The sequence below is a fragment of the Heterodontus francisci genome, chromosome 40, assembly GCF_036365525.1.
Source record: "Heterodontus francisci isolate sHetFra1 chromosome 40, sHetFra1.hap1, whole genome shotgun sequence".
Taxonomy (NCBI): domain Eukaryota; kingdom Metazoa; phylum Chordata; class Chondrichthyes; order Heterodontiformes; family Heterodontidae; genus Heterodontus; species Heterodontus francisci.
Genome location: NC_090410.1, coordinates 568,677 through 592,010, shown reverse-complemented (window position 1 = coordinate 592,010; position 23,334 = coordinate 568,677). Strand labels below are relative to the sequence as shown.

The following is a 23,334-nucleotide window of genomic DNA, read 5'->3' as shown; positions in this document are numbered from 1 at the left end:
ACAGTGAGTGATCCTCACCCTGAATAAACAGTGACTCTGTGCAGTTACTCATTGAGTGACCCTCACCCTGAATAAACAGTGACTCTGTACAGTTACACAGTGAGTGATCCTCACCTTGAATAAACAGTGACTCTGTGCAGTTACACATTGAGTGACCCTCACCCTGAATAAACAGTCACTCTGTACAGTTACACAGTGAGTGACCCTCACCCTGAATAAACAGTGACTCTGTACAGTTACACAGTGAGTGATCCTCACCCTGAATAAACAGTGTCTCTGTACAGTTACACAGTTAGTGACCCTTAACCTGAATAAACAGTGACTCTGTACAGTTACACAGTGAGTGACCCTCACCTTGAATAAACAGTCACTCTATACAGTTACACAATTAGTGACCCTCACTCTGAATAAACAGTCACTCTGTACAGTTACACAGTGAGTGATCCTCACCCTGAATAAACAGTGACTCTGTACAGTTACACAGTGAGTGATCCTCACCCTGAATGAACAGTGACTCTGTACAGTTACACAGTGAGTGACCCTCACCCTGAATAAACAGTGACTCTGTCCAGTTACACAATTAGTGACCCTCATCCTGAATAAACAGTGACTCTGTACAGTTACACAGTGAGTGAACCTCACCCTGAATAAACAGTCACTCTGTACAGTTACACAGTGAGTGACCCTCACCCTGAATAAACAGTGACTCTGTACAGTTACACAGTTAGTGATCCTCACCCTGAATAAACAGTGTCTCTGTACAGTTACACATTGAGTGACCCTCACCCTGAATAAACAGTGACTCTGTACAGTTACAGAGTGAGTGATCCTCACCCTGAATAAACAGTGTCTCTGTACAGTTACACATTGAGTGACCCTCACCCTGAATAAACAGTGACTCTGTACAGTTACACAGTTAGTGATCCTCACCCTGAATAAACAGTGTCTCTGTACAGTTACACAGTTAGTGACCCCTAACCTGAATAAACAGTGACTCTGTACAGTTACACAGTGAGTGACCCTCACCTTGAATAAACAGTCACTCTATACAGTTACACAATTAGTGACCCTCACCCTGAATAAACAGTGACTCTGTACAGTTACACAGTGAGTGATCCTCACCCTGAATGAACAGTGACTGTGTACAGTTACACAGTGAGTGACCCTCACCCTGAATAAACAGTGACTCTGTACAGTTACACAATTAGTGACCCTCATCCTGAATAAACAGTGACTCTGTACAGTTACACAGTGAGTGATCCTCACCCTGAATAAACAGTCATTCTGTACAGGTACAGAGTGAGTGACCCTCACCCTGAATAAACAGTGACTCCGTACAATTACACATTGAGTGACCCTCACCCTGAATAAACAGTCACTCTGTACAGTTACACAATTAGTGACCCTCACCCTGAATAAACAGTGACTCTGTACAGTTACACAGTGAGTGACCCTCACCCTGAATAAACAGTGACTCTGTACAGTTACACAGTGAGTGACCCTCACCTTGAATGAACAGTCACTCTATACAGTTACACAATTAGTGACCCTCACCCTGAATAAACAGTGACTCTGTACAGTTACACAGTCAGTGATCCTCACCCTGAATGAACAGTGACTCTGTACAGTTACACAGTGAGTGACCCTCACCCTGAATAAACAGTGACTCTGTACAGTTACACAATTAGTGACCCTCATCCTGAATAAACAGTGACTCTGTACAGTTACACAGTGAGTGATCCTCACCCTGAATAAACAGTCACTCTGTACAGTTACACAGTGAGTGACCCTCACCCTGAATAAACAGTGACTCTGCACAGTTACACAATTAGTGACCCTCATCCTGAATAAACAGTGACTCTGTACAGTTACACAGTGAGTGAACCTCACCCTGAATAAACAGTGTCTCTGTACAGTTACACAGTTAGTGACCCTTAACCTGAATAAACAGTGACTCTGTACAGTTACACAGTGAGTGACCCTCACCTTGAATAAACAGTCACTCTATACAGTTACACAATTAGTGACCCTCACCCTGAATAAACAGTGACTCTGTACAGTTACACAGTGAGTGATCCTCACCCTGAATGAACAGTGACTGTGTACAGTTACACAGTGAGTGACCCTCACCCTGAATAAACAGTGACTCTGTACAGTTACACAATTAGTGACCCTCATCCTGAATAAACAGTGACTCTGTACAGTTACACAGTGAGTGATCCTCACCCTGAATAAACAGTCATTCTGTACAGGTACAGAGTGAGTGATCCTCACCCTGAATGAACAGTCACTCTGTACAGTTACACAGTGAGTGACCCTCACCCTGAATAAACAGTGACTCCGTACAATTACACATTGAGTGACCCTCACCCTGAATAAACAGTCACTCTGTACAGTTACACAGTGAGTGACCCTCACCCTGAATAAACAGTGACTCTGTACAGTTACACAGTGAGTGATCCTCACCCTGAATAAACAGTGACTGTGTCCAGTTACACAGTGAGTGATCCTCACCCTGAATGAACAGTGACTCTGTACAGTTACACAATTAGTGACCCTCATCCTGAATAAACAGTGACTGTGTCCAGTTACACAGTGAGTGACCCTCACCCTGAATAAACAGTGACTCTGTCCAGTTACACAATTAGTGACCCTCATCCTGAATAAACAGTGACTCTGTACAGTTACACAGTTAGTGATCCTCACCCTGAATAAACAGTGTCTCTGTACAGTTACACATTGAGTGACCCTCACCCTGAATAAACAGTGACTCTGTACAGTTACAGAGTGAGTGATCCTCACCCTGAATAAACAGTGTCTCTGTACAGTTACACATTGAGTGACCCTCACCCTGAATGAACAGTGACTCTGTACAGTTAAACAATTAGTGACCCTCACCCTGAATAAACAGTGACTCTGTACAGTTACACAGTGAGTGATCCTCACCCTGAATAAACAGTCACTCTGTACAGTTACACAATTAGTGACCCTCACCCTGAATGAACAGTGACTCTGTGCAGTTACTCATTGAGTGACCCTCACCCTGAATAAACAGTGACTCTGTGCAGTTACACTGTGAGTGATCATCACCCTGAACAAACATTGACTTTGTACAGTTACACAACGAGTGATCCTATCCCTGAATAAACAGTGACTCTGTGCAGTTACACATTGAGTGACCCTCACCCTGAATAAACAGTCACTCTGTACAGTTACACAGTGAGTGATCCTCACCCTGAATTAACAGTGACTCTGTACAGTTACACAGTGAGTGATCCTCACCCTGAATGAACAGTGACTCTGTACAGTTACACAGTGAGTGACCCTCACCCTGAATAAACAGTGAGTCTGTCCAGTTACACAATTAGTGACCCTCATCCTGAATAAACAGTGACTCTGTACAGTTACACAGTGAGTGAACCTCACCCTGAATAAACAGTCACTCTGTACAGTTACAGAGTGAGTGATCCTCACCCTGAATGAACAGTCACTCTGTACAGTTACACAGTGAGTGACCCTCACCCTGAATAAACAGTGACTCTGTACAGTTACACAGTGAGTGACCCTCACCTTGAATGAACAGTCACTCTATACAGTTACACAATTAGTGACCCTCACCCTGAATAAACAGTGACTCTGTACAGTTACACAGTCAGTGATCCTCACCCTGAATGAACAGTGACTCTGTACAGTTACACAGTGAGTGACCCTCACCCTGAATAAACAGTGACTCTGTACAGTTACACAATTAGTGACCCTCATCCTGAATAAACAGTGACTCTGTACAGTTACACAGTGAGTGATCCTCACCCTGAATAAACAGTCACTCTGTACAGTTACACAGTGAGTGACCCTCACCCTGAATAAACAGTGACTCTGCACAGTTACACAATTAGTGACCCTCATCCTGAATAAACAGTGACTCTGTACAGTTACACAGTGAGTGAACCTCACCCTGAATAAACAGTGTCTCTGTACAGTTACACAGTTAGTGACCCTTAACCTGAATAAACAGTGACTCTGTACAGTTACACAGTGAGTGACCCTCACCTTGAATAAACAGTCACTCTATACAGTTACACAATTAGTGACCCTCACCCTGAATAAACAGTGACTCTGTACAGTTACACAGTGAGTGATCCTCACCCTGAATGAACAGTGACTGTGTACAGTTACACAGTGAGTGACCCTCACCCTGAATAAACAGTGACTCTGTACAGTTACACAATTAGTGACCCTCATCCTGAATAAACAGTGACTCTGTACAGTTACACAGTGAGTGATCCTCACCCTGAATAAACAGTCATTCTGTACAGGTACAGAGTGAGTGATCCTCACCCTGAATGAACAGTCACTCTGTACAGTTACACAGTGAGTGACCCTCACCCTGAATAAACAGTGACTCCGTACAATTACACATTGAGTGACCCTCACCCTGAATAAACAGTCACTCTGTACAGTTACACAGTGAGTGACCCTCACCCTGAATAAACAGTGACTCTGTACAGTTACACAGTGAGTGATCCTCACCCTGAATAAACAGTGACTGTGTCCAGTTACACAGTGAGTGATCCTCACCCTGAATGAACAGTGACTCTGTACAGTTACACAATTAGTGACCCTCATCCTGAATAAACAGTGACTGTGTCCAGTTACACAGTGAGTGACCCTCACCCTGAATAAACAGTGACTCTGTCCAGTTACACAATTAGTGACCCTCATCCTGAATAAACAGTGACTCTGTACAGTTACACAGTTAGTGATCCTCACCCTGAATAAACAGTGTCTCTGTACAGTTACACATTGAGTGACCCTCACCCTGAATAAACAGTGACTCTGTACAGTTACAGAGTGAGTGATCCTCACCCTGAATAAACAGTGTCTCTGTACAGTTACACATTGAGTGACCCTCACCCTGAATGAACAGTGACTCTGTACAGTTAAACAATTAGTGACCCTCACCCTGAATAAACAGTGACTCTGTACAGTTACACAGTGAGTGATCCTCACCCTGAATAAACAGTCACTCTGTACAGTTACACAATTAGTGACCCTCACCCTGAATGAACAGTGACTCTGTGCAGTTACTCATTGAGTGACCCTCACCCTGAATAAACAGTGACTCTGTGCAGTTACACTGTGAGTGATCATCACCCTGAACAAACATTGACTTTGTACAGTTACACAACGAGTGATCCTATCCCTGAATAAACAGTGACTCTGTGCAGTTACACATTGAGTGACCCTCACCCTGAATAAACAGTCACTCTGTACAGTTACACAGTGAGTGATCCTCACCCTGAATTAACAGTGACTCTGTACAGTTACACAGTGAGTGATCCTCACCCTGAATGAACAGTGACTCTGTACAGTTACACAGTGAGTGACCCTCACCCTGAATAAACAGTGACTCTGTCCAGTTACACAATTAGTGACCCTCATCCTGAATAAACAGTGACTCTGTACAGTTACACAGTGAGTGAACCTCACCCTGAATAAACAGTCACTCTGTACAGTTACAGAGTGAGTGATCCTCACCCTGAATGAACAGTCACTCTGTACAGTTACACAGTGAGTGACCCTCACCCTGAATAAACAGTGACTCTGTACAGTTACACATTGAGTGACCCTCACCCTGAATAAACAGTGACTCTGTACAGTTACACAGTGAGTGATCCTCACCCTGACTGAACAGTCACTCTGTACAGTTACACAGTGAGTGACCCTCACCCTGAATAAACAGTGACTCTGTACAGTTACACATTGAGTGACCCTCACCCTGAATAAACAGTGACTCTGTACAGTTACACAGTGAGTGAACCTCACCCTGAATGAACAGTCACTCTGTACAGTTACACAGTTAGTGATCCTCACCCTGAATAAACAGTGTCTCTGTACAGTTACACATTGAGTGACCCTCACCCTGAATAAACAGTGACTCTGTACAGTTACAGAGTGAGTGATCCTCACCCTGAATAAACAGTGTCTCTGTACAGTTACACATTGAGTGACCCTCACCCTGAATGAACAGTGACTCTGTACAGTTACACAATTAGTGACCCTCGCCCTGAATAAGCAGTGACTCTGTACAGTTACACAGTGAGTGATCCTCACCCTGAATAAACAGTGTCTCTGTACAATTATACATTGAGTGACCCTCACCCTGAATAAACAGTCACTGTGTACAGTTAAACAGTGAGTGATCCTCACCCTGAATAAACAGTGACTCTGTACAGTTACACAGTGAGTGACCCTCACCTTGAATGAACAGTCACTCTATACAGTTACACAATTAGTGACCCTCACCCTGAATAAACAGTGTCTCTGTACAGTTACACAGTCAGTGATCCTCACCCTGAATGAACAGTGACTCTGTACAGTTACACAGTGAGTGACCCTCACCCTGAATAAACAGTGACTCTGTACAGTTACACAATTAGTGACCCTCATCCTGAATAAACAGTGACTCTGTACAGTTACACAGTGAGTGATCCTCACCCTGAATAAACAGTCACTCTGTACAGTTACACAGTGAGTGACCCTCACCCTGAATAAACAGTGACTCTGCACAGTTACACATTGAGTGACCCTCACCCTGAATAAACAGTGACTCTGTACAGTTACAGAGTGAGTGATCCTCACCCTGAATAAACAGTGTCTCTGTACAGTTACACATTGAGTGACCCTCACCCTGAATAAACAGTGACTCTGTCCAGTTACACAATTAGTGACCCTCATCCTGAATAAACAGTGACTCTGTACAGTTACACAGTGAGTGACCCTCACCCTGAATAAACAGTGACTCTGTACAGTTACACAGTTAGTGATCCTCACCCTGAATAAACAGTGTCTCTGTACAGTTACACATTGAGTGACCCTCACCCTGAATAAACAGTGACTCTGTACAGTTACAGAGTGAGTGATCCTCACCCTGAATAAACAGTGACTCTGTACAGTTACACAGTTAGTGATCCTCATCCTGAATAAACAGTGTCTCTGTACAGTTACACATTGAGTGACCCTCACTCTGAATAAACAGTGACTCTGTACAGTTACACAGTGAGTGATCCTCACCCTGAATAAACAGTGTCTCTGTCCAGTTACACATTGAGTGACCCTCACCCTGAATGAACAGTGACTCTGTACAGTTACACAATTAGTGACCCTCACCCTGAATAAGCAGTGACTCTGTACAGTTACACAGTGAGTGATCCTCACCCTGAATAAACAGTCACTCTGTACAGTTACACAGTGAGTGATCCTCACCCTGAATAAACAGTGACTCTGTACAGTTACACAGTGAGTGACCCTCACCCTGAATAAACAGTGACTCTGCACAGTTACACAATTAGTGACCCTCATCCTGAATAAACAGTGACTCTGTACAGTTACACAGTGAGTGATCCTCACCCTGAATAAACAGTGTCTCTGTACAGTTACACAGTTAGTGACCCTTAACCTGAATAAACAGTGACTCTGTACAGTTACACAGTGAGTGACCCTCACCTTGAATAAACACTCACTCTATACAGTTACACAATTAGTGACCCTCACCCTGAATAAACAGTGACTCTGGACAGTTACACAGTGAGTGATCCTCACCCTGAATGAACAGTGACTGTGTACAGTTACACAGTGAGTGACCCTCACCCTGAATAAACAGTGACTCTGTACAGTTACACAGTGAGTGAACCTCACCCTGAATGAACAGTCACTCTGTACAGTTACACAGTTAGTGATCCTCACCCTGAATAAACAGTGTCTCTGTACAGTTACACATTGAGTGACCCTCACCCTGAATGAACAGTGACTGTGTACAGTTACACATTGAGTGACCCTCACCCTGAATAAACAGTGACTCTGTACAGTTACAGAGTGAGTGATCCTCACCCTGAATAAACAGTGTCTCTGTACAGTTACACATTGAGTGACCCTCACCCTGAATGAACAGTGACTCTGTACAGTTACACAATTAGTGACCCTCGCCCTGAATAAGCAGTGACTCTGTACAGTTACACAGTGAGTGATCCTCACCCTGAATAAACAGTGTCTCTGTACAATTATACATTGAGTGACCCTCACCCTGAATAAACAGTCACTGTGTACAGTTAAACAGTGAGTGATCCTCACCCTGAATAAACAGTGACTCTGTACAGTTACACAGTGAGTGACCCTCACCTTGAATGAACAGTCACTCTATACAGTTACACAATTAGTGACCCTCACCCTGAATAAACAGTGTCTCTGTACAGTTACACAGTCAGTGATCCTCACCCTGAATGAACAGTGACTCTGTACAGTTACACAGTGAGTGACCCTCACCCTGAATAAACAGTGACTCTGTACAGTTACACAATTAGTGACCCTCATCCTGAATAAACAGTGACTCTGTACAGTTACACAGTGAGTGATCCTCACCCTGAATAAACAGTCACTCTGTACAGTTACACAGTGAGTGACCCTCACCCTGAATAAACAGTGACTCTGCACAGTTACACATTGAGTGACCCTCACCCTGAATAAACAGTGACTCTGTACAGTTACAGAGTGAGTGATCCTCACCCTGAATAAACAGTGTCTCTGTACAGTTACACATTGAGTGACCCTCACCCTGAATAAACAGTGACTCTGTCCAGTTACACAATTAGTGACCCTCATCCTGAATAAACAGTGACTCTGTACAGTTACACAGTGAGTGACCCTCACCCTGAATAAACAGTGACTCTGTACAGTTACACAGTTAGTGATCCTCACCCTGAATAAACAGTGTCTCTGTACAGTTACACATTGAGTGACCCTCACCCTGAATAAACAGTGACTCTGTACAGTTACAGAGTGAGTGATCCTCACCCTGAATAAACAGTGACTCTGTACAGTTACACAGTTAGTGATCCTCACCCTGAATAAACAGTGTCTCTGTACAGTTACACATTGAGTGACCCTCAACCTGAATAAACAGTGACTCTGTACAGTTACACAGTGAGTGATCCTCACCCTGAATAAACAGTGTCTCTGTCCAGTTACACATTGAGTGACCCTCACCCTGAATGAACAGTGACTCTGTACAGTTACACAATTAGTGACCCTCACCCTGAATAAGCAGTGACTCTGTACAGTTACACAGTGAGTGATCCTCACCCTGAATAAACAGTCACTCTGTACAGTTACACAGTGAGTGACCCTCACCCTGAATAAACAGTGACTCTGTACAGTTACACAGTGAGTGATCCTCACCCTGAATAAACAGTCACTCTGTACAGTTACACAATTAGTGACCCTCACCCTGAATGAACAGTGACTCTGTGCAGTTACTCATTGAGTGACCCTCACCCTGAATAAACAGTGACTCTGTGCATTTACACTGTGAGTGATCATCACCCTGAACAAACATTGACTTTGTACAGTTACACAACGAGTGATCCTATCCCTGAATAAACAGTGACTCTGTGCAGTTACACATTGAGTGACCCTCACCCTGAATAAACAGTCACTCTGTACAGTTACACAGTGAGTGACCCTCACCCTGAATAAACAGTGACTCTGTACAGTTACACAGTGAGTGATCCTCACCCTGAATAAACAGTGTCTCTGTACAGTTACACAGTTAGTGACCCTTAACCTGAATAAACAGTAACTCTGTACAGTTACACAGTGAGTGACCCTCACCTTGAATAAACAGTGACTCTGTACAGTTACACAGTGAGTGATCCTCACCCTGAATTAACAGTGACTCTGGACAGTTACACAGTGAGTGATCCTCACCCTGAATGAACAGTGACACTGTACAGTTACACAGTGAGTGACCCTCACCCTGAATAAACAGTGACTCTGTCCAGTTACACAATTAGTGACCCTCATCCTGAATAAACAGTGACTCTGTACAGTTACACAGTGAGTGAACCTCACCCTGAATAAACAGTCACTCTGTACAGTTACAGAGTGAGTGATCCTTACCCTGAATGAACAGTCACTCTGTACAGTTACACAGTGAGTGACCCTCACCCTGAATAAACAGTGACTCTGTACAGTTACACAGTTAGTGATCCTCACCCTGAATAAACAGTGTCTCTGTACAGTTACACATTGAGTGACCCTCACCCTGAATAAACAGTGACTCTGTACAGTTACAGAGTGAGTGATCCTCACCCTGAATAAACAGTGTCTCTGTACAGTTACACATTGAGTGACCCTCACCCTGAATAAACAGTCACTCTGTACAGTTAAACAGTGAGTGATCCTCACCCTGAATAAACAGTGACTCTGTACAGTTACACAGTGAGTGACCCTCACCTTGAATGAACAGTGACTCTGTACAGTTACACAATTAGTGACCCTCGCCCTGAATTAGCAGTGACTCTGTACAGTTACACAGTGAGTGATCCTCACCCTGAATAAACAGTGTCTCTGTACAATTATACATTGAGTGACCCTCACCCTGAATAAACAGTCACTCTGTACAGTTAAACAGTGAGTGATCCTCACCCTGAATAAACAGTGACTCTGTACAGTTACACAGTGAGTGACCCTCACCTTGAATGAACAGTCACTCTATACAGTTACACAATTAGTGACCCTCACCCTGAATAAACAGTGACTCTGTACAGTTACACAGTCAGTGATCCTCACCCTGAATGAACAGTGACTCTGTACAGTTACACAGTGAGTGACCCTCACCCTGAATAAACAGTGACTCTGTACAGTTACACAATTAGTGACCCTCATCCTGAATAAACAGTGACTCTGTACAGTTACACAGTGAGTGATCCTCACCCTGAATAAACAGTCACTCTGTACAGTTACACAGTGAGTGACCCTCACCCTGAATAAACAGTGACTCTGCACAGTTACACAATTAGTGACCCTCATCCTGAATAAACAGTGACTCTGTACAGTTACACAGTGAGTGACCCTTAACCTGAATAAACAGTGACTCTGTACAGTTACACAGTGAGTGACCCTCACCTTGAATAAACAGTCACTCTATACAGTTACACAATTAGTGACCCTCACCCTGAATAAACAGTGACTCTGTACATTTACACAGTGAGTGATCCTCACCCTGAATGAACAGTGACTGTGTACAGTTACACAGTGAGTGACCCTCACCCTGAATAAACAGTGACTCTGTACAGTTACACAATTAGTGACCCTCATCCTGAATAAACAGTGACTCTGTACAGTTACACAGTGAGTGACCCTCACCCTGAATAAACAGTGACTCTGTACAGTTACACAGTGAGTGACCCTCACCCTGAATAAACAGTGACTCTGTACAGTTACACAATTAGTGATCCTCACCCTGAATAAACAGTGTCTCTGTACAGTTACACATTGAGTGACCCTCACCCTGAATGAACAGTGACTCTGTACAGTTACACAATTCGTGACCCTCACCCTGAATAAACAGTCACTCTGTACAGTTACACAGTGAGTGACCCTCACCCTGAATAAACAGTGACTCTGTGCAGTTACACTGTGAGTGATCATCACCCTGAACAAACATTGACTTTGTACAGTTACACAACGAGTGATCCTATCCCTGAATAAACAGTGACTCTGTGCAGTTACACAGTGAGTGATCCTCACCCTGAATAAACAGTGACTCTGTGCAGTTACACTGTGAGTGATCATCACCCTGAACAAACATTGACTTTGTACAGTTACACAACGAGTGATCCTATCCCTGAATAAACAGTGACTCTGTGCAGTTACACTGTGAGTGATCATCACCCTGAACAAACATTGACTTTGTACAGTTACACAACGAGTGATCCTATCCCTGAATAAACAGTCACTCTGTACAGTTACACAGTGAGTGATCCTCACCCTGAATAAACAGTGACTCTGTGCAGTTACTCATTGAGTGACCCTCACCCTGAATAAACAGTGACTCTGTACAGTTACACAGTGAGTGATCCTCACCTTGAATAAACAGTGACTCTGTGCAGTTACACATTGAGTGACCCTCACCCTGAATAAACAGTCACTCTGTACAGTTACACAGTGAGTGACCCTCACCCTGAATAAACAGTGACTCTGTACAGTTACACAGTGAGTGATCCTCACCCTGAATAAACAGTGTCTCTGTACAGTTACACAGTTAGTGACCCTTAACCTGAATAAACAGTGACTCTGTACAGTTACACAGTGAGTGACCCTCACCTTGAATAAACAGTCACTCTATACAGTTACACAATTAGTGACCCTCACTCTGAATAAACAGTGACTCTGTACAGTTACACAGTGAGTGATCCTCACCCTGAATAAACAGTGACTCTGTACAGTTACACAGTGAGTGATCCTCACCCTGAATGAACAGTGACTCTGTACAGTTACACAGTGAGTGACCCTCACCCTGAATAAACAGTGACTCTGTCCAGTTACACAATTAGTGACCCTCATCCTGAATATACAGTGACTCTGTACAGTTACACAGTGAGTGAACCTCACCCTGAATAAACAGTCACTCTGTACAGTTACACAGTGAGTGACCCTCACCCTGAATAAACAGTGACTCTGTACAGTTACACAGTTAGTGATCCTCACCCTGAATAAACAGTGTCTCTGTACAGTTACACATTGAGTGACCCTCACCCTGAATAAACAGTGACTCTGTACAGTTACAGAGTGAGTGATCCTCACCCTGAATAAACAGTGTCTCTGTACAGTTACACATTGAGTGACCCTCACCCTGAATAAACAGTGACTCTGTACAGTTACACAGTTAGTGATCCTCACCCTGAATAAACAGTGTCTCTGTACAGTTACACATTGAGTGACCCTCACCCTGAATAAACAGTGACTCTGTACAGTTACACAGTGAGTGATCCTCACCCTGAATAAACAGTCACTCTGTACAGTTACACAATTAGTGATCCTCACCCTGAATGAACAGTGACTCTGTGCAGTTACTCATTGAGTGACCCTCACCCTGAATAAACAGTGACTCTGTACAGTTACACAGTGAGTGATCCTCACCCTGAATAAACAGTGTCTCTGTGCAGTTACACAGTTAGTGACCCTTAACCTGAATAAACAGTGACTCTGTACAGTTACACAGTGAGTGACCCTCACCTTGAATAAACAGTCACTCTATACAGTTACACAATTAGTGACCCTCACTCTGAATAAACAGTGAGTCTGTACAGTTACACAGTGAGTGATCCTCACCCTGAATAAACAGTGACTCTGTACAGTTACACAGTGAGTGATCCTCACCCTGAATGAACAGTGACTCTGTACAGTTACACAGTGAGTGACCCTCACCCTGAATAAACAGTGACTCTGTCCAGTTACACAATTAGTGACCCTCATCCTGAATAAACAGTGACTCTGTACAGTTACACAGTGAGTGAACCTCACCCTGAATAAACAGTCACTCTGTACAGTTACACAGTGAGTGACCCTCACCCTGAATAAACAGTGACTCTGTACAGTTACACAGTTAGTGATCCTCACCCTGAATAAACAGTGTCTCTGTACAGTTACACATTGAGTGACCCTCACCCTGAATAAACAGTGACTCTGTACAGTTACAGAGTGAGTGATCCTCACCCTGAATAAACAGTGTCTCTGTACAGTTACACATTGAGTGACCCTCACCCTGAATAAACAGTGACTCTGTACAGTTACACAGTTAGTGATCCTCACCCTGAATAAACAGTGTCTCTGTACAGTTACACATTGAGTGACCCTCACCCTGAATAAACAGTGACTCTGTACAGTTACACAGTGAGTGATCCTCACCCTGAATAAACAGTCACTCTGTACAGTTACACAATTAGTGATCCTCACCCTGAATGAACAGTGACTCTGTGCAGTTACTCATTGAGTGACCCTCACCCTGAATAAACAGTGACTCTGTACAGTTACACAGTGAGTGATCCTCACCCTGAATAAACAGTGTCTCTGTGCAGTTACACAGTTAGTGACCCTTAACCTGAATAAACAGTGACTCTGTACAGTTACACAGTGAGTGACCCTCACCTTGAATAAACAGTGACTCTGTATAGTTACACAGTGAGTGATCCTCACCCTGAATTAACAGTGACTCTGTACAGTTACACAGTGAGTGATCCTCACCCTGAATGAACAGTGACTCTGTACAGTTACACAGTGAGTGACCCTCACCCTGAATAAACAGTGACTCTGTCCAGTTACACAATTAGTCACCCTCATCCTCAATAAACAGTGACTCTGTACAGTTACACAGTGAGTGAACCTCACCCTGAATAAACAGTCACTCTGTACAGTTACAGAGTGAGTGATCCTCACCCTGAATGAACAGTCACTCTGTACAGTTACACAGTGAGTGACCCTCACCCTGAATAAACAGTGACTCTGTACAGTTACACAGTTAGTGATCCTCACCCTGAATAAACAGTGTCTCTGTACAGTTACACATTGAGTGACCCACACCCTGAATAAACAGTCACTCTGTACAGTTACAGAGTGAGTGATCCTCACCCTGAATGAACAGTCACTCTGTACAGTTACACAGTGAGTGACCCTCACCCTGAATAAACAGTGACTCTGTACAGTTACACAGTGAGTGACCCTCACCCTGAATAAACAGTGACTCTGCACAGTTACACAATTAGTGACCCTCATCCTGAATAAACAGTGACTCTGTCCAGTTACACAGTGAGTGATCCTCACCCTGAATAAACAGTCACTCTGTACAGTTACAGAGTGAGTGACCCTCACCTTGAATAAACAGTCACTCTATACAGTTACACAATTAGTGACCCTCACCCTGAATAAACAGTGACTCTGTACAGTTACACAGTGAGTGACCCTTAACCTGAATAAACAGTGACTCTGTACAGTTACACAGTGAGTGACCCTCACCTTGAATAAACAGTCACTCTATACAGTTACACAATTAGTGACCCTCACCCTGAATAAACAGTGACTCTGTACATTTACACAGTGAGTGATCCTCACCCTGAATGAACAGTGACTGTGTACAGTTACACAGTGAGTGACCCTCACCCTGAATAAACAGTGACTCTGTACAGTTACACAATTAGTGACCCTCATCCTGAATAAACAGTGACTCTGTACAGTTACACAGTGAGTGATCCTCACCCTGAATAAACAGTCATTCTGTACAGTTACAGCGTGAGTGATCCTCACCCTGAATGAACAGTCACTCTGTACAGTTACACAGTGAGTGACCCTCACCCTGAATAAACAGTGACTCCGTACAATTACACATTGAGTGACCCTCCCCCTGAATAAACAGTCACTCTGTACAGTTACACAGTGAGTGACCCTCACCCTGAATAAACAGTGACTCTGTACAGTTACACAGTGAGTGACCCTCACCCTGAATAAACAGTGACTCTGTACAGTTACACAGTGAGTGATCCTCACCCTGAATAAACAGTGTCTCTGCACAGTTACACAGTTAGTGACCTCACCCTGAATAAACAGTCACTCTGTACAGTTACACAGTGAGTGATCCTCACCCTGAATAAACAGTGACTGTGTCCAGTTACACAGTGAGTGATCCTCACCCTGAATGAACAGTGACTCTGTACAGTTACACAGTGAGTGACCCTCACCCTGAATAAACAGTGACTCTGTCCAGTTACACAATTAGTGACCCTCATCCTGAATAAACAGTGACTCCGTACAGTTACACAGTGAGTGACCCTCACCCTGAATAAACAGTGACTCTGTACAGTTACACAGTTAGTGATCCTCACCCTGAATAAACAGTGACTCTGTACAGTTACACATTGAGTGACCCTCACCCTGAATAAACAGTGACTCTGTACAGTTACAGAGTGAGTGATCCTCACCCTGAATAAACAGTGTTTCTGTACAGTTGCACATTGAGTGACCCTCACCCTGAATGAACAGTGACTCTGTACAGTTACACAGTGAGTGACCCTCACCCTGAACAAACAGTGACTCTGTACAGTTACACAGTGAGTGATCCTCACCCTGAATAAACAGTCACTCTGTACAGTTACACAATTAGTGACCCTCACCCTGAATGAACAGTGACTCTGTACAGTTACACAGTGAGTGACCCTCACCCTGAATAAACAGTGACTCTGTCCAGTTACACAATTAGTGACCCTCATCCTCAATAAACAGTGACTCTGTACAGTTACACAGTGAGTGACCCTCACCCTGAATAAACAGTCACTCTGTACAGTTACAGAGTGATCCTCACCCTGAATAAACAGTGTCTCTGTACAGTTACACATTGAGTGACCCTCACCCTGAATAAACAGTGACTCTGTACAGTTACACAGTGAGTGATCCTTACCCTGAATAAACAGTGTCTCTGTACAGTTACACATTGAGTGACCCTCACCCTGAATAAACAGTCACTCTGTACAGTTACAGAGCGAGTGATCCTCACCCTGAATAAACAGTGTCTCTGTACAGTTACACATTGAGTGACCCTCACCCTGAATAAACAGTCACTCTGTACAGTTACACAGTGAGTGACCCTCACCATGAATAAACAGTGACTCTGCACAGTTACACAATTAGTGACCCTCACCCTGAATAAACAGTGACTCTGTACAGTTACACAGTTAGTGACCCTTAACCTGAATAAACAGTGACTCTGTACAGTTACACAGTGAGTGATCCTCACCCTGAATAAACAGTGTCTCTGTACAGTTACACAGTTAGTGACCCTTAACCTGAATAAACAGTGACTCTGTCCAGTTACACAGTGAGTGATCCTCACCCTGAATAAACAGTCACTCTGTACAGTTACAGAGTGAGTGACCCTCACCTTGAATAAACAGTCACTCTATACAGTTACACAATTAGTGACCCTCACCCTGAATAAACAGTGACTCTGTACAGTTACACAGTGAGTGACCCTTAACCTGAATAAACAGTGACTCTGTACAGTTACACAGTGAGTGACCCTCACCTTGAATAAACAGTCACTCTATACAGTTACACAATTAGTGACCCTCACCCTGAATAAACAGTGACTCTGTACATTTACACAGTGAGTGATCCTCACCCTGAATGAACAGTGACTGTGTACAGTTACACAGTGAGTGACCCTCACCCTGAATAAACAGTGACTCTGTACAGTTACACAATTAGTGACCCTCATCCTGAATAAACAGTGACTCTGTACAGTTACACAGTGAGTGATCCTCACCCTGAATAAACAGTCATTCTGTACAGTTACAGAGTGAGTGATCCTCACCCTGAATGAACAGTCACTCTGTACAGTTACACAGTGAGTGACCCTCACCCTGAATAAACAGTGACTCCGTACAATTACACATTGAGTGACCCTCCCCCTGAATAAACAGTCACTCTGTACAGTTACACAGTGAGTGACCCTCACCCTGAATAAACAGTGACTCTGTACAGTTACACAGTGAGTGACCCTCACCCTGAATAAACAGTGACTCTGTACAGTTACACAGTGAGTGATCCTCACCCTGAATAAACAGTGTCTCTGCACAGTTACACAGTTAGTGACCTCACCCTGAATAAACAGTCACTCTGTACAGTTACACAGTGAGTGATCCTCACCCTGAATGAACAGTGACTCTGTACAGTTACACAGTGAGTGACCCTCACCCTGAATAAACAGTGACTCTGTCCAGTTACACAATTAGTGACCCTCATCCTGAATAAACAGTGACTCCGTACAGTTACACAGTGAGTGACCCTCACCCTGAATAAACAGTGACTCTGTACAGTTACACAGTTAGTGATCCTCACCCTGAATAAACAGTGACTCTGTACAGTTACACATTGAGTGACCCTCACCCTGAATAAACAGTGACTCTGTACAGTTACACAGTGAGTGATCCTCACCCTGAATAAACAGTGTTTCTGTACAGTTGCACATTGAGTGACCCTCACCCTGAATGAACAGTGACTCTGTACAGTTACACAATTCGTGACCCTCACCCTGAATAAACAGTGACTCTGTACAGTTACACAGTGAGTGATCCTCACCCTGAATAAACAGTCACTCTGTACAGTTACACAATTAGTGACCCTCACCCTGAATGAACAGTGACTCTGTACAGTTACACAGTGAGTGACCCTCACCCTGAATAAACAGTGACTCTGTCCAGTTACACAATTAGTGACCCTCATCCTCAATAAACAGTGACTCTGTACAGTTACACAGTGAGTGACCCTCACCCTGAATAAACAGTCACTCTGTACAGTTACAGAGTGAGTGATCCTCACCCTGAATAAACAGTGTCTCTGTACAGTTACACATTGAGTGACCCTCACCCTGAATAAACAGTGACTCTGTACAGTTACACAGTGAGTGATCCTTACCCTGAATAAACAGTGTCTCTGTACAGTTACACATTGAGTGACCCTCACCCTGAATAAACAGTCACTCTGTACAGTTACAGAGCGAGTGATCCTCACCCTGAATAAACAGTGTCTCTGTACAGTTACACATTGAGTGACCCTCACCCTGAATAAACAGTCACTCTGTACAGTTACACAGTGAGTGACCCTCACCATGAATAAACAGTGACTCTGCACAGTTACACAATTAGTGACCCTCACCCTGAATAAACAGTGACTCTGTACAGTTACACAGTTAGTGACCCTTAACCTGAATAAACAGTGACTCTGTACAGTTACACAGTGAGTGATCCTCACCCTGAATAAACAGTGTCTCTGTACAGTTACACAGTTAGTGACCCTTAACCTGAATAAACAGTGACTCTGTACAGTTACACAGTGAGTGACCCTCACCTTGAATAAACAGTCACTCTATACAGTTACACAATTAGTGACCCACACCCTGAATAAACAGTGACTCTGTACAGTTACACAGTGAGTGATCCTCACCCTGAATAAACAGTCACTCTGTACAGTTACACAGTGAGTGACCCTCACCATGAATTAACAGTGACTCTGCACAGTTACACAATTAGTGACCCTCATCCTGAATAAACAGTGACTCTGTACAGTTACACAGTGAGTGATCCTCACCCTGAATAAACAGTGTCTCTGTACAGTTACACAGTTAGTGACCCTTAACCTGAATAAACAGTGACTCTGTACAGTTACACAGTGAGTGACCCTCACCTTGAATAAACAGTCACTCTATACAGTTACACAATTAGTGACCCACACCCTGAATAAACAGTGACTCTGTACAGTTACACAGTGAGTGATCCTCACCCTGAATGAACAGTGACTGTGTACAGTTACACAGTGAGTGACCCTCATCCTGAATAAACAGTGACTCTGTACAGTTACACAGTGAGTGATCCTCACCCTGAATAAACAGTCATTCTGTACAGTTACAGAGTGAGTGATCCTCACCCTGAATGAACAGTCACTCTGTACAGTTACACAGTGAGTGACCCTCACCCTGAATAAACAGTGACTCCGTACAATTACACATTGAGTGACCCTCACCCTGAATAAACAGTCACTCTGTACAGTTACACAGTGAGTGACCCTCACCCTGAATAAACAGTGACTCTGTACAGTTACACAGTGAGTGATCCTCACCCTGAATAAACAGTGTCTCTGTACAGTTACACAGTTAGTGACCCTCACCCTGAATAAACAGTCACTCTGTACAGTTACACAGTGAGTGATCCTCACCCTGAATAAACAGTGACTGTGTCCAGTTACACAGTGAGTGATCCTCACCCTGAATGAACAGTGACTCTGTACAGTTACACAGTGAGTGACCCTCACCCTGAATAAACAGTGACTCTGTCCAGTTACACAATTAGTGACCCTCATCCTGAATAAACAGTGACTCTGTACAGTTACACAGTGAGTGAACCTCACCCTGAATAAACAGTCACTCTGTACAGTTACAGAGTGAGTGATCCTCACCCTGAATGAACAGTCACTCTGTACAGTTACACAGTGAGTGACCCTCACCCTGAATAAACAGTGACTCTGTACAGTTACACAGTTGGTGATCCTCACCCTGAATAAACAGTGTCTCTGTACAGTTACACATTGAGTGACCCTCACCCTGAATAAACAGTGACTCTGTACAGTTACACAGTGAGTGATCCTCACCCTGAATAAACAGTGTCTCTGTACAGTTACACATTGAGTGACCCTCACCCTGAATAAACAGTGACTCTGTACAGTTACACAGTGAGTGATCCTCACCCTGAATAAACAGTGACTCTGTACAGTTACACAGCGAGTGATCCTCACCCTGAATAAACAGTGACTCTGTACAGTTACACAGTGAGTGATCCTCACCCTGAATAAACAGTGACTCTGTACAGTTACACAGTGAGTGATCCTCACCCTGAATAAACAGTGACTCTGTACAGTTACACATTGAGTGACCCTCACCCTGAATAAACAGTGACTCTGTACAGTTACACAGTGAGTGACCCTCACCCTGAATAAACAGTGACTCTGTACAGTTACACAATTAGTGACCCTCACCCTGAATAAACAGTGACTCTGTACAGTTACACAGTGAGTGATCCTCACCCTGAATAAACAGTGTCTCTGTACAGTTACACATTGAGTGACCCTCACCCTGAATAAACAGTCACTCTGTACAGTTACACAGTGAGTGACCCTCACCATGAATAAACAGTGACTCTGCACAGTTACACAATTAGTGACCCTCACCCTGAATAAACAGTGACTCTGTACAGTTACACAGTTAGTGACCCTTAACCTGAATAAACAGTGACTCTGTACAGTTACACAGTGAGTGATCCTCACCCTGAATAAACAGTGTCTCTGTACAGTTACACAGTTAGTGACCCTTAACCTGAATAAACAGTGACTCTGTACAGTTACACAGTGAGTGACCCTCACCTTGAATAAACAGTCACTCTATACAGTTACACAATTAGTGACCCACACCCTGAATAAACAGTGACTCTGTACAGTTACACAGTGAGTGATCCTCACCCTGAATAAACAGTCACTCTGTACAGTTACACAGTGAGTGACCCTCACCATGAATTAACAGTGACTCTGCACAGTTACACAATTAGTGACCCTCATCCTGAATAAACAGTGACTCTGTACAGTTACACAGTGAGTGATCCTCACCCTGAATAAACAGTGTCTCTGTACAGTTACACAGTTAGTGACCCTTAACCTGAATAAACAGTGACTCTGTACAGTTACACAGTGAGTGACCCTCACCTTGAATAAACAGTCACTCTATACAGTTACACAATTAGTGACCCACACCCTGAATAAACAGTGACTCTGTACAGTTACACAGTGAGTGATCCTCACCCTGAATGAACAGTGACTGTGTACAGTTACACAGTGAGTGACCCTCATCCTGAATAAACAGTGACTCTGTACAGTTACACAGTGAGTGATCCTCACCCTGAATAAACAGTCATTCTGTACAGTTACAGAGTGAGTGATCCTCACCCTGAATGAACAGTCACTCTGTACAGTTACACAGTGAGTGACCCTCACCCTGAATAAACAGTGACTCCGTACAATTACACATTGAGTGACCCTCACCCTGAATAAACAGTCACTCTGTACAGTTACACAGTGAGTGACCCTCACCCTGAATAAACAGTGACTCTGTACAGTTACACAGTGAGTGATCCTCACCCTGAATAAACAGTGTCTCTGTACAGTTACACAGTTAGTGACCCTCACCCTGAATAAACAGTCACTCTGTACAGTTACACAGTGAGTGATCCTCACCCTGAATAAACAGTGACTGTGTCCAGTTACACAGTGAGTGATCCTCACCCTGAATGAACAGTGACTCTGTACAGTTACACAGTGAGTGACCCTCACCCTGAATAAACAGTGACTCTGTCCAGTTACACAATTAGTGACCCTCATCCTGAATAAACAGTGACTCTGTACAGTTACACAGTGAGTGAACCTCACCCTGAATAAACAGTCACTCTGTACAGTTACAGAGTGAGTGATCCTCACCCTGAATGAACAGTCACTCTGTACAGTTACACAGTGAGTGACCCTCACCCTGAATAAACAGTGACTCTGTACAGTTACACAGTTGGTGATCCTCACCCTGAATAAACAGTGTCTCTGTACAGTTACACATTGAGTGACCCTCACCCTGAATAAACAGTGACTCTGTACAGTTACACAGTGAGTGATCCTCACCCTGAATAAACAGTGTCTCTGTACAGTTACACATTGAGTGACCCTCACCCTGAATAAACAGTGACTCTGTACAGTTACACAGTGAGTGATCCTCACCCTGAATAAACAGTGACTCTGTACAGTTACACAGCGAGTGATCCTCACCCTGAATAAACAGTGACTCTGTACAGTTACACAGTGAGTGATCCTCACCCTGAATAAACAGTGACTCTGTACAGTTACACAGTGAGTGATCCTCACCCTGAATAAACAGTGACTCTGTACAGTTACACATTGAGTGACCCTCACCCTGAATAAACAGTGACTCTGTACAGTTACACAGTGAGTGACCCTCACCCTGAATAAACAGTGACTCTGTACAGTTACACAATTAGTGACCCTCACCCTGAATAAACAGTGACTCTGTACAGTTACACAGTGAGTGATCCTCACCCTGAATAAACAGTCACTCTGTACAGTTACACAATTAGTGACCCTCACCCTGAATGAACAGTGACTCTGTCCAGTTACACAGTGAGTGATTCTCACCCTGAATAAACAGTGACTCTGTGCAGTTACTCATTGAGTGACCCTCACCCTGAATAAACAGTGACTCTGTGCAGTTACACTGTGAGTGATCATCACCCTGAACAAACATTGACTTTGTACAGTTACACAACGAGTGATCCTATCCCTGAATAAACAGTGACTCTGTGCAGTTACACATTGAGTGACCCTCACCCTGAATAAACAGTGACTCTGTCCAGTTACACAGTGAGTGATTCTCACCCTGAATAAACAGTGACTCTGTCCAGTTACACAGTGAGTGATCCTCACCCTGAATAAACAGTGACTCTGTGCATCTTTATTCTGTACTGATACAGTGAGTTATCCTTCAGCTGCTGAATAATCACTGATGTGGGTTTTCCAGAAATCACTGTGACTGTGTCTTCATTTCCTTCTCTTGGTCACAGATGCCGATGAATGTTTACTGTTTGGGTCTGAGATTTGCAAGAATGGTGTCTGCCTGAACACAGTTCCTGGGTATTCCTGTTACTGTCCAACTGGCTATTACTACCACTCCATCCAGTTGGAGTGTATTGGTGAGTGAGGTTGGGGAGGTGGAAAACAGATTGGTGTTTCTGTGACAGTTGTGGGAGACAGGGACAGACGGGTGTCACGGAAGAGATGGGGATTGTCAGGCATTGGGTGGGACAGGAGATGTGGAAAGACAGGTGTTGGATTTGTGAGCTCAGCTCCTGA

The 23,334-nt window shown here is 43.7% G+C and overlaps 1 protein-coding gene across 3 annotated transcripts in view; it reads left to right on the top strand.

Moving 5' to 3' along the window:
- Positions 1 to 23,334, top strand: part of LOC137352973 (latent-transforming growth factor beta-binding protein 4-like) — a 228,162-nt gene that overhangs the window by 188,030 nt on the left and 16,798 nt on the right. For all 3 annotated transcript variants that reach the window (XM_068018807.1, XM_068018808.1, XM_068018806.1), the window contains one exon: positions 23,046 to 23,174. In XM_068018807.1, the coding sequence (XP_067874908.1) occupies positions 23,046 to 23,174 (129 nt within the window). The remainder of the gene's footprint in view (positions 1 to 23,045; positions 23,175 to 23,334) is intronic.